This window comes from Sorex fumeus, unplaced genomic scaffold (genome assembly GCF_029834395.1).
Source record: "Sorex fumeus unplaced genomic scaffold, SorFum_2.1 ptg000030l, whole genome shotgun sequence".
NCBI lineage: Eukaryota > Metazoa > Chordata > Mammalia > Eulipotyphla > Soricidae > Sorex > Sorex fumeus.
This window is the reverse complement of record NW_026606087.1, coordinates 9,699,280-9,712,038: the sequence shown is the minus strand read 5'-3', so window position 1 is coordinate 9,712,038 and position 12,759 is coordinate 9,699,280. Positions and strand designations below refer to the sequence as shown.

At 56.9% G+C, this 12,759-nt stretch overlaps 1 protein-coding gene across 2 annotated transcripts in view; it reads right to left on the bottom strand.

Annotated features, from left to right (window-relative positions):
• LMO1 (LIM domain only 1) overlaps positions 1–9,357 on the bottom strand; it is a 44,171-nt gene extending 34,814 nt beyond the window's left edge. The window contains exons 1-2 of one of the 2 annotated variants that reach the window (XM_056116092.1): positions 9,210–9,345; positions 4,577–4,840 (exon numbers count right to left, since the gene is read on the bottom strand). In XM_056116092.1, the coding sequence (XP_055972067.1) occupies positions 4,577–4,601 (25 nt within the window). In that variant the 5' untranslated portion in view covers positions 4,602–4,840; positions 9,210–9,345. Of the gene's footprint in view, positions 1–4,576; positions 4,841–9,209 lie in introns of both variants that reach the window. The other variant, XM_056116093.1, reaches the window with a different exon arrangement.
• Positions 9,358–12,759: the final 3,402 nt, after the last annotated feature.

The window sequence follows — 12,759 nt, the reverse complement described above, 5'->3', positions numbered from 1 at the left end:
CGCCCTGCCAATCACCCTCTGTTCCAAGGGGGAAAGACCGAAATAGACTTCCTCTTGGTCCTGCTCACAAATGGGGACCTGCTGAGAGGCTCTTTAAATGGAAGCGGGAAGGGGTGGGGGCGCTTACCCCGGCTGAGTGTGGGACACGGGATAGGGTGAGGGATCAGTTCTCAGGAGAGATGAGAAGCAGGTCTCAGGCCCAGAAAACGCACATTTCCATGTCTAAAAGCATCTCTGTGGGACACGCGCAGAGACAGAGATGGTAAGAAAAAGGCAAGTCCCGAGGCCCTAGAGACTGAGTGTCCACGCCTGTGCCGAGCCCCCGGCACGCAAAGGGTGAAGCTTTTAGGCGAGCAGCGACCAGTGATCTCAGCTTCCCCCAGTCCTAATGCTCCTGAAAGGCTCTCTTCCACTCCCTGTAATTGGGCATCAGTAGTTAATGCAGTATTGACTGCATTACACGCTCCCGTGCCTCCCCTCACTAATGCCAATTGCATCACCTTGTACAGTCACCGGCTTGCTTAGCCAATAGCCGTTAAAAGCAATCCAAATCATGAATCATATGGGAAACTTTTAGCAAGACACCGCCATCCAAGGAGACAATTTACAGTTGAGTTAATCTGGGTACATTAGCGAGACATGGATTCCGGACGACAGACCAATTTATGTTGTTTCCCTGTCCCCACCCCCTCCCTCCCCCTCAGTGCTCCATGTGGGTAAATGAATGGAAGAGCAGGGGACTGAGAGAAGCACCTGCTTCCTTACCCTGGGCTCCGGGAGGGTGGGGGCGCGGGGAGCCCCGGCTTTACAGATGCTCTGCCTGGCTGAATTTGGGCAGGAAGGGGAAGCAGCTGTACGAGCTGCTCAAGATCTGGGAGGTTTCATTCTCAGCAGCGAGGAGGTGGCTGCCGGCCGCCATGGAGGCGCAGAGAGGCCTGGATGCAGGCCTGGCCCCCACCCTGCCCGCCTTGTGGGCTATTCACTGATCCTTGGCAGGAATGGGCTCCTGAGAGGGAGTGTCAGAGCCGATGTCCCCCCCTTCACTGGCGGGGGGGTTTCTTGTGCACACCAGCAGGTGAGGTCCGTGGGCCTTCTGCACCCGAATAGCTAGGAGAGCCCAGGAGTTTCTTCTGGGTGGAGCAGGGGCTGTAACCCAGTAGCCCAGCCCAGCCCTGAGCCTGCCCATGGGCCCGCTGAGGCAGCTGCAGAAGCCGTGCATATGGAGGTCATTAACAATTGAAGACGCGCTGTCTGGGCCTCCTCAGTCCAACTCCACTCTCCTTGGGCACTTTTATTTATTAAAAATGCTCTAGGATTCATGTCTGGTGCATTCCTCAGCCTGCCTGCCACTTCCTAGGGTCACCCCAGTTTTCCTGTTGGCTCTTAGAAGAGGTGGCTGACACAGAGACCTGGTCTTCACCAGCTTGTCCTCCAGGGGGATTTAGCACGCCTACTCGGATTTTCTCCACGTCCTCTCGAGGTCAACAATTATGACTTCCTCATGCTTGGGCACAGGGCACCTCTGGGGTCTGTCCCTACTCCAGGACCTCTTCTCCACCAACCTGAGGGCTAACTGGACTCTCTGGGCTCAGGGCCATCTCCCTGGGAAGCCCACGGCCTGGAGGCCAGCCCGGCCCCAGTCACAGGAGGTGCAGGAGAGCCGTTTCTCGTGGAAAGTTGAAGCTGGAGTTTCTTTCATTGACAGACAAGGCCTGGCGGCATTGAGCAAGCCTGAACCCTGAGTTCCAGTAACGTGCGGACGGTGAGGCCAAGAGCAAGCATCCAAATGAAAGCAATTAATCTTAAAACCCGAAGTTTAACCATTTGCAAAACAGATCTTCCCTCTGTGGTGGCCCTTCGCTGCTCGACCTAATGGATTACTTTATTAATAATGCACTGTGCTTAAAAGCAAAAAAAAAAATTTTTTTCTGACGATTCAATACTTCAGAAAGTCTCTTAAACCCGTTGCTACGGTAAAGCGATTGATATTTTATTATCTTTCAGAAGTGCAACATGAAAGCCCCGCAATCCAGCAGAGCGAGAGCTTTGGTCCTCGGCAGCTGGCGGGCCTGACTTCAACCAGAGGAGGCTCAGCCTCTCCCAACAAGATGCTGCCAGGAGGAGAAAAGACCTTGGGGTGGTTAATAGGAGCCCCATAGGCCCAGCACAGCCAGACAAAGGGTGCTACATGGCAGCACCAAGGAACACACTTGTTGGGGTCTCTGGGGACCCGTGGCTGCCACCAATCCCAAAGAGCCACTAGCCAGGAGGGGTCTAAGTGCTGGGAAGAAACTAAAGATGTCTCCTTCAGGGGATTCTGGAAGCTAGTGCGGGCCAGACTCCAAGGGACAGCAGGATGGAGGGTATTAATGAGCAAAAAGGCTGCTTTTAGTGGCCAGTTCTGGACTGGGCAAAACCAGAATGAACATGGAACAGCAGCTCAGACCAAACCATCCACCTCCCTTTGCTTACTGGAGGCTGGAGCTCTACTGTGTGAGGGGGGTGCACAGCATCTTGTTTAGCCTGGACAGGGCAGAGGATGCAGAGGGAAGGGACCTCCTCCACAGGTCTAGCCTGGGGGGATTGACGGGCACTGCAGTCTGGAGGCAGATTTTCAGATTTCCAACAATCTGTGTCCATTCACTCAGGGTTCCTCTGAGAAACAGAGTATTGCAGGACAGGGGCATATGGACAGAGTGAGGGGTCAGGGGTATAATGAGCTCAGCTCATGCCCACTAGTGCTATCTCCTATCTGATGCTTCCCATGCAGAAGACCCAGGTCTTCTGGATTTTTGTGACAGGCGCACGGAGCCAAGCATGCCAAATAACCTCTGCAAAAGGCTGGGGCTGATTTCCATGTGCCCGTAGAATGAGGGGTCCCTTTGGTGGGGACGCCAGACCTCTGCCCTGCCTTCTCCAAGCCTTTCATTTTGTCAAGATGGAAAGTCAAGTCAGAATGGGCATGGCCTGGCTAGGTAGCTGGGAATTACTGACCAGAGGGGCTAAGTCCTGGTCTGGCTGAACCCCTGATGCTGTCTTGCTTCATCTCTGCACACTGACCCAGGTGTGCCCACCCAGGCCACATCCATGGAGAGAGAAGAACATCCTGAAGCTCTGGCCACTCTGAGCCCAGTGCTGACCGGTTTGTTCCTTTGGCCAAAAGCATTTAGTTGCCCCTTTCATCTTACAACAGGCGGGCAACAATATGGTCTCCCCATTTTGTCGCACCTTCCTTGCTGGTGCTTGCTGGAGGCCTCAGAAGGTGACCTGGAGGTGAGGGCCAGCAAGTGAACATCCGGTGTGACTGCAAGCAAGTCACTTAACTTCAAATGTTCACCAAGTGACCAAGGCAATAAACCACGGACCCCGTGGGAAAAGGGCACAGGAAGGGAGAATAGAGACCCTTCTAGAAGGTCAGAAGATAGTCACCACAGTCACCCCAAAGCCAAGTTCCTCTCCACAATGCCCCCACCTTGCAGTTCCTCCATCTGAAAGGTTGCCTACCCTTACCCACACATATGTCTATATTTCCACCAAACCAGGCAACCCTCCCAAAAGGCAGAAGGACCTGGACCTGTCGGCCAGTGGTCACTTATAACTCGGCCAGCAAACCTGGGGAGGGGTCACAATTTTCAGTTTTTACATGCCCCTATGGGGCTGGTTCCCCACCCAACGTCTCCTGAGCAGCTCAGGTCACTCCCAATGGGGAGGACTTTTGGGTATGGTGGGGCCACCTTCTAGTGGTGTCCAGCACTCACCGGCCCTCTCTGTTCGGACCACCCACAGTACTGAGGTGCTTGCCCACGGGTGCTTGTCCCCGGTTCTTCTGCACAAGAACTACAGGAAGGCCCCTGGCAGGACACTTTCTCTCTGCTGACCGAACTCGCGCCTCCGCACCGGAGACAGGATGACCGTGGGCCACCCGGGCGGCGGGCGGGCGGTGATGATCCACTCTCACCGAGTCCTGTTCCGCGGGGGGCGGGGGGGACAGCGATTCTCCCGGGCCGTCCAGCCGGCCTGGCCCTCGCCTTAGCCGGGCACCCCACCACCACCACCAAACCGCCTCCCACCGGGGATCTCCAGCCCCGCGCGCGCCCTGGGGGGTGCAGACTCGGCAGCCCGATTCTCTCCGAGCTTTCCCGGGCGCCCGTCGCCTCTCGGGTTACGCGGCCCGGCGCGAGGGTGATGGAAAAGCTGGAGCAAAGCGCCGCGGCGCGGGGATCCGAGTGGAGGGAGCCTCCACGCGGCTCCGCAGAGCATCGCACGGCCGGCGCGCAGCCCGCCGGCTCCGGCGTGGGCCCCGGGGCACGCAGCCCCCCGCTCCCGCACACACACACACACAGACACGCACACGCACAGACATACACACGCACACACTCACACACACACACGCACACGCATCCCGCGTTCCGTCCCACCCGGGGCTCCCCGCGCCCGTCCGCCTCCCACCCCCACCCCACCCCCCGTCCCAGCCCCCCAGCACAGCCCGGCGTGTGCGTTCCCGCGCGCAGCGGCTGGAGGCGAGGGGGAGCCGGACCCAGGGATCCCCCCCACCCCCACCCCGCCCGCCACCTACCGTCCTCCTTGTCCAGCACCATCATCTCGGGCGCTCCGTGTCCAGCCGCAGCTGGGCTCGGCCGGGAGAAGGGCGCCGGCTCCGGGGCGCGCTTCGGCGGGGCGGCCGGTCCTCGGGCTAAGCGAGCGGGCTCTAAATGACCCGCTTGTCCGGCTCTTAACCTAGATTGCACTCAGCTAGAATTACATTCAGGAGTGAAGCACTTCGCAGATACAAAAGCAGTCTCACCTACTTTTGTGCCTCAGAATTGCAAGGAACTACGAACTGCAATTTAGAGAGGGAGAGAGAAGGGGGAAGAGAGGATCAGAGCCGTTTCTTTGATTCTCACCTTCTAAATGGCTCAATTTGCCCAGTATAATCTGTCTTAATGTAATTGCATTTGATAGCTCATAACCCTGGCTCTGGCAACGACACAGCTTTCAGCCTCATAAAGTGTTTTCCCCTTGGATTTAATCTGAATCTCAATCTAAAATTATATTCAAAGAGATGGGGGAATCTCGGCGGCCGTCTCCCGCTGCCTTTCTCCCTCAATGTATGAGGTTTGCACTCCTGCAACTGAATAAATGCACACATTTCCCGAGGCCCCCCTCCCTGCCGGGTTAATGGGGAGTGGAGACGCGCGGCTGCCCGGCTCCGCAGCGCCACCTGGAGGCTGCGAGGCCCCAGCTCGGCTCGCGGCTCCGCTCAGGACACAGTCTTCCTTTCTGGTATTTGTCCAGTGGACCACGCTCCTATGTGATACCCTTGCCCCTCCGCCACGATTTCTCCCCACTCCCACAAGGAGATCTTTCTCTGACATCCTGGTCTGCAAGGGTTTAATGGCTGCTTCCAGGATTGTTTGGCCAAGTTAACCCCAATGGAGCATAAGTGGACACTCTGAGCCTCATGGTATCACGCCTAACCCAAACAGCAGCAGCCCCCTCCAGCCCAAGCTGCCCCTCAGCATTATGCGTCCATAGACAGTGGAATCAGGTCTCATCTCCTCTACAAGCAAACACAGTAGTGCCATGGAGGCATTTCTCAGCCCACAACTATTTATTGAGCATGTATTATGTACTCAGTTTTGTGTATTGGGACTACAGTTGTGAACAAAACAAAGATTCCTACAATGACAGAGTTGACAATTCTTGCTCCCTAACTGAAGGAGGAAGGCAGACAGTGTCCACTTCCTTTTCTCCTAGTTGGGGCTGCTCTCCACAGCCCTGGAGCTGATAGCCAGGATGTCTGTTCTAGGAAGGACACTACTCAGTGTGTGTGTGCGTGTGTGTGTTTGTGTGTGTGTGTATGTACAGAGACCTAGGAGGAGTGCAAATCTGTGTGAGTGTGTGTGTGTGTATGCATGTGTGCGCATGCACAGAGACCAAGAATGGGGTGGAACTCTTGATGGTTTTTCTCTGTGCTAGGAAGGCTCCAGACAGATGGATGTCAAAGGCTCCTCCCCAACAGCCACTTCTGACAACTAGTTCCCAGCAAGCAGATGGAAACTGATGTCCCTGAAGGGGCGAGGGAGCCATTCCATCTCCACCCATTACCAACTGTGGATCTTGGCAAAGTCTCCTTCTTTCTCTGGGCCTCAGTTTCTCTGTGTGTAAAGTGGGGGACCTACTCGGTTATTTCTATGTTTGTTGTGGGGATCAGATAATGGGGGAGGGGTGGCGCCTCTGATCATGGAGGCAGGAATGTTTGGGTATGGAGGAGGCCTTGGGCCAGGCTGTGCCCTTAGGATCATGGAGGCCCAGTGCAGGGTGCACTTGGCAGGGGTGGGGAAGAGAGAGAGCCACTCTGTGGCCCCTCTTCCTCTCTCCTGGGGCGAGGGGGGAGAGCAGGCTTGGAGCTACTAGGCAAGTGGCCGTTTCTAGTGACACATCTCATCCACGCTCAGAGGGTTTCCTTTCTCCTTCATCTTCGCTACTTAATCTGAATAGACCTTGAGTATATTTGATGTGAAATCTAGCACTTCGCTCAGACTCAGGGTCCCTGGAGACCTCGGGCTTGCTCTCGCCCCTGCCTCTGTAGCGGGAGTCCTCCCTGGAAGGTGCCCGAAGGCTACACATCGTCGCTGCCTGCACATTCTATGCTGGCCCCTCTCCACAGCCTGGGCTGGGTGCTGTGGAGGCACCCGGGAGCATTCACTCTGCGATGTCATTAGCTCTCCCGCCCCACTCCAGGGGCTCTGCCCCCACTCTCAGGCTCTTGGGGTTTGGCCCTGACCCACAAACCAAAGATCCCAGTAGCAGGAGCCCTATCTCACTCTCTTGTCCCTAAGCTGTGCTGGGACTCTGCTTCCAGGTCCCACACAGTTGGCAGCCCAAGGAGTAGTTAGGGCCTATGACCCAATCGGGGATGGGAACAGATGGGGCTGGGGGGTTGTAGAGGAAGGGGCTGCAGAAGCAGGCAGGGTGCAAGCGCAGGGAGGGGGGATGGTCACAGGCAGCGCTCCCACGGAGCTCCCACACAAACTTGGAGAAGGTCCCTGTAGAGGCCTCTGGGGCTACAGTGAGCCCCAACAAGCATTGGCAGGTTGGGTGGCTCGAGCTCAGAGCCAGGAAGGGGCCTGCTGAGTCGACAGCACACCCCAGCCTCCCTCTCAGCTCAGGGATAATTGCAGGGCCCCCCAGCTCACGCCTGAGCCCCCAGCTCAGCCTCACCCCAGCAGGCCCAGGGCCGTATCCACAGCACCAGGTGGAATCCTCACACCCCGGGGCCAGGGAGGCTGTCTACACCCGGCATATTCCACAGGTGACAGCCTGCACTCTCCCGCCATTCTGGCACACACTCTCCCGAGAGTCCTGGAAATGCCTCTAGGGACAGCAGAGGGAGGTCCCTGAGCAGACCCTATTCATAGCGTAGAGAAAGGGGTGCTAGCGGCAGCCTTGCAAAGTTGGAGGCAGGTCCTAGCAGTCTGTCTCTGCACCTGGCAGGCAAGTGAGGAGAAAGGGCTCCGGCATGGGGGTGGAGTGTAGTGTGTGTGTGTGTGTGTGTGTGTGTGTGTGTGTGTGTAGGGTTGTGTGTGGGGTGTGTGTGTGGGGGGGGGGGGGCGGGTGGAACCTGGTGCCTAAAGGCCCGAGCAGACCAGATCTTCCAGAACATCTTTACTGTGGCTCTGTCAGATGTGCCTTGGCCTGAGGGTCTTGCTCCTAACACAGAGCAGCTGTCTCCAAGGCCTGGTTATGAGCTGGCCTTCCAGGGGCCGCTGGGAGAGGTACTTGGAGTGACAGGGGACACCCCCCTCCTGATGGACAGTTGCGCCTTTGACATGGTAGGGGCAACCTACTGACTCTGCAGCTCTATCAGGATGCCCACTAGTCAAGTGCCCAGCCCGCCTCCCACACACACAAAAGCAGCTGGGCTGCAAGGCATTTGTGACCAGCCTGAGTGGAGAAGCACACAGTTGGCAAACTTTTCCTCTCTGGGTTTCTAGAGGGCCCTGGAACGGCCTTCTAGGAAGCTGCAACCCGAAAGATTTAGGCCTAGAGAGGCCCCAGCCAAATCTGCATCCTAGGAAATAAGTCTCCTTTGCCCCCACCCCACCCCTCTTGTCCCCCACATAAGCCCCCACAAGGTGGTGGGTGTCAGCTGACCACTGTTCAGACTTGTCCTGGGGCTGGACAGCCTCCTAGAAAGCAGGACTTTCTGTGGGAACTCTGAAGGGTGCTGGGCAAAGCAGGGCAGTTACTCCCTGGAACAGATGACAGGGTAGTACAAGGGACCAGTAGGCAGCTAGACAGACTAACCCCTAGGAGGAGCAGAAGTTCCCCCCTCCACTGCATCGCTGGCCCTCACTGCCCAGGCACTCACCACTGCCCTAGCCCCTAGGCCCATCCAGGGGCATGGACTGTGAATTTGCCCCAGCGACTAGCAGATGGGTCTGGGAGAGTGTGTCCAACCCAGGGATGAACTCCGAGTTTGTGAGAGCCAAGTTTACTTCTGTAGTTGCCCGGCGAGGGGTAGGGGATGAGAAATGGCACACAAGGGTATTAACTTCTACAACACTACCACACCCAAGCCCTGAGACTCCAGCACCGTCAGCGTCAAGGTCAGCCTGGCCCCCAGAGACCTACTATTTGGGATGACGTGGCGCAGCCGCTTCCCAGACCTCATCTCAACCCTTTCCTCAGTGATACAAAGTTCCAGATCCGAGGGACCACAGGGCCATGCCGATTTGACTACACCCTTCTTCCCCTGTACCCCCCTCCACATCTCCCCATTCCCTGGGCGGGAGTCCCCCTGGAGGAGCCGGTCTCGGCCCATTGCAGAGAGGGGTCGTGCAGACACCCAGCGAGGCCAGGGGGCTGGGGAGCAGGGGACACGGCCCGCAGGGAAGTCATCAGCGCGGACCGGGAGGCGCTCCTGCAGCCCGCGAGGCGGCGAGAAAGTTCCGGGCCCGAGCGTGCGGCTCTGGCGGGCTCGGGGGTGGGGGTAGAGGGTCCGCGCGGCTCCCGGGACCCGCCGTGGGACGCGGGGACGGTCCCCAGCAACGCACCCCACCAGCCACCGCGCTTCCGGGAAACGGGCCGGGGCTGCAGGGCTGGGCGCCGGGAGGCGCTGCGGCCAGCAAGGGGTGGCCGGGACGGCGCCCCGCACTCCCACCCCGCGCATCTCGGAGCTCGGGCACCGCGCGCCGGGCACCTACCCTGGTCCTCCTGGTCCAGCACCATGGTCACCCCCCAGCCGGCCGATCCAGCCGGGCCGGGGCCGACGACGCGCGCCGGGGACTGGCCGCCGCTGGCCCGCGCCGCTCGCTCGGCCCCGCGCTCGGAGAGCGGCGGCCGCAGCTCCAGCCCGCGGGCGGGCAGCGTCGGGGAAGCGGGCACGGCCGCGGGGCCGGGGTCGCTGGGGCCGCCCGAGCCGCGCCGAGCGACGCTTGCCCGGGCCCGAGCCGCCGCCGGAGCCGCGCGCCGGAGCTCTGCCCGCGCCCGCCGCGCTCGCCGCCCAGCGAAGGCTGCGTTTCCCAGGGCCCTCAGATTCCCCTGTTAATTAAATCAATTCATTATGCTCAGATCTGATTAGCGGCCCTTCCCCCCTTTGAATCAATTATTCAATACACAAACATAATTGCTTGGGCCAGAGGTGCCCGCCATTAGCTTATTTAACTCCAAGGACACTAATTACCCGCAGGGCACGGGAACTTTTCTCATTAATTCTGACAAAACACAAAAGCACAGCCAGAGTGTGTGCGTGTGAGGGGCTGTGCATGCGAGTGTGTGTGCGTGCGTGCGTGTGTGTGTGTGTGTGTGTGCGTGTGTGCACGCACGCCAGTCTGAGGGCCCAGCGGAATAGGGAGCCACTGTGTGAACTTAAGGTGAGACTGGAGGTGAGGGGGTGGCAGGTGTGCGGTTGCAGCTGAGGGTGGGCGTTCAGGTGTGGTTTTGACCCCCGTGACCGTGTCTCTGTGGGACTCTGCCTGCATGAGTGTGACTGTGAGAGTCTGTGTTGAGTGCGACAGGCTGGAAGCTGCTCTGGGTCTGGGTTTCAGACCAGGCCCAGGAATGTGGAGGAAACAGGGGGTGCTTGTGTGTGACTGTGACTTTGTGGCTATGACCTAGGACTGCTGTCGTGGGTACCCCCACCTCCATTTCTTCTTCCCTAATTGCCCCAGTCTTGCTCTGCTGCATGCTCAAAACCACCTCCCCCCCTCAAAAGTACCAGAATTCCGGAGTGAGGGGAGAACAGGGTAGAATGTTACACCCCCTGTTTGTGTACTGATTACTTTGTCCCCCTCTCTCGGTATTAACTCCCAGGTTCCCAGCCTCACCCTTATTGGTTCAGCTCGATACCTGCCCTTTTATCCCGTAGACCCACGGTCCTCTGCCACAATTTCCGAAAACGCCTGAGAGCCAGGCTCACCGTGCCAATTCTTCTCAGCCTCCAGCTCCTTCCTCTCCTGCTGCAGGGCTGGGGTGCCTATGGTTGACCAACTTCTCCACATTTTACCTCCCAGGAAATCGCTATTGAGAGAGCCCACAGAGGCAGGGACACAGAGGGTAATTGATTCCCCCAAATTAGGTTTCTGCTTTCTAAAGACCCGTATTGTTCCTGTTCTCAATGTGCACAGAGGTATTGAAGATTTCCTTTTTGTTTCCTCAGGCAATGAATGAGCTTAATCCATTTGGCTTTATAAATCAGGAAACTAATATTCGCTCCTTCCTTAGCAGCTTAAAAAAATTTTTTTTAATTGGTGGGGGAAGTGCAGTTTGTCACCCTGATGCTGTAACCCCAAGTCCCCTTGTATCAAAAATGTATCCCGATTGAGAGGTGAAGAGAAAGCGGGGGACAAGGGGGGGCCCATCCAGATTCTTCCTGACCTCTTCCATCCTTGCACTTAGACCCACACTGGTGAGAGAAAGTTGGTGAAACTATTGAATGAGCTATATTTAATTGAGGGAAGGAAGGGGAGGTGTTCAGAGATGCTCTTCAGAATAGTCTTCCAAATCTGGGCTCTCCCTCTCCCACTAGCCCTGGGAGGAGCTAAGCCACAATCCTCCCACTTGTAATTGAGGGTTGGCCAACCACCCCCCACCACCTTCCTTATTCCCTCCTCCCACACATTCTGCTACAGTCATGCACCCAGTGCCTGGATCTGACCCTGCTGTTCTCCTGATCCTCCCGATCCACAAGACAAAGCCTGAACCTTGTATCCAATCATTGCAGGCTCTTCAAGAGATCCAGAGAAACCTTTGTAATCACCAGTACCCTTCGTTACAGTTGAACTGATATCTATTGATCTTCAACAGCAATATTACACTCTCGCCCCTCTGGACTGCTTTACTATAACTGAACATACCCTGTAGGCTCCTATTTCAATGGCTTCCCCCCTTCGCCCCCCGGGCATTCTCTGCTTCCCACCTCTCCAAGTCCTCTGCAGAGAGAGTGCTCACATGTTTTAAATGGCTATGTGGCTGGGAAGGCTGGGTTGTGAGGAGGGGTGTGGACTATTCCATGGAGACCTGGGCCTTAAGCTCTGTCCCCAAGGTCAGGGTTTCCTCCCTCTCCTGGAGGGAAGACTGATACGGTATCTGGAGAAAATGGGAGCTGCAGTGGTCAGGGAAAGCTCTTCTGGAATTTAGATCCAGAGACTCAGAGACACCTTTGGGCACCAGTCCTTTCCCCCCTTTCCTCCTTCAGAATCTCAGATGTCATAGAGCCAGAATCCAGACTGATGCTCCTTCGGAGGCCCAATTTTGGATCTCCCTGTTGGTTAGCTGTAGAGTTAGCGATAGCCACTGCCTAGGCCAGTACAGGCTATTCCCTGCACCAGGGCATCTGGCCACTGGAGCAAGAGGTGGTTGAAAGTTTGCCTTCTTTCTGCTTTCTAGGCCCTGGGTCTGGCATGGCATGGAGTGCTTCCACCCAAAGTGAGGCACTGTTTATTCATTTGCACTAAGGCACCACGGGGCAATCACTGCCCTGCCATCGGACACCTTTGTCAGGCTAGGGTCCACATGTGGAGAGCCCAGTTTGAGGAGGGAGCACCCAAGGCTGTGCTCCTCCCACCCTTGCTCTTGACAAGGGTTTCTCGCAGACCATCCTCCTGCAGGGATCCTGACACATATACCCAGCTCCATCTCTGGATTCCCAGGGGCCCTGGACCCTGGTAAGCATCACTAAGTAGAGATTGAGCCCTGGATAAACGTGCCACTGGATCTCCAGTAAAGGTGATAATGAAGGAGACACAGTGAGGTTCCCAGGGAGAGGTGCAGGAAGATTAGCCTGAGCACCAAGGCCTGGTGCTGATGGGACAATGGCTCCAAAGAGAAAACAAAGCTCGACCTGACCCCTCTCAGCAGCACCCCTATGATATGGCCATGGGGCACATGAGGAATTCAGTGACTCAGGGCAGAGAGCTTTGTTGTAGGAGCCCTCTCGGGAAGAATTGGTCCCTAGGAACAAAAGTTTTCTCCTTGCTGGGTCTAGAAGGACAAGATCAGTTTAACGGCTTGGTGGGATTTGCAGCAGCACATACATGGGATGGGGGCCAAAATGGTAAAAGCAGTGGGCAGCAGCTTTACCCTGAGCACATCTGTCCCCTTACAGCCCATCCACCTGCCTCATGGGATGGTCAGAGAAAAATGACTTCACTTAGAACTCCAAGTGCAGTAGGTTTGGAGAGAACTGGGTTTGCCAGGAATGTGGCAGATCTCAGCACCTTGCAGACAGGGGGATGCTAGGGAGCAGCAGCTGGA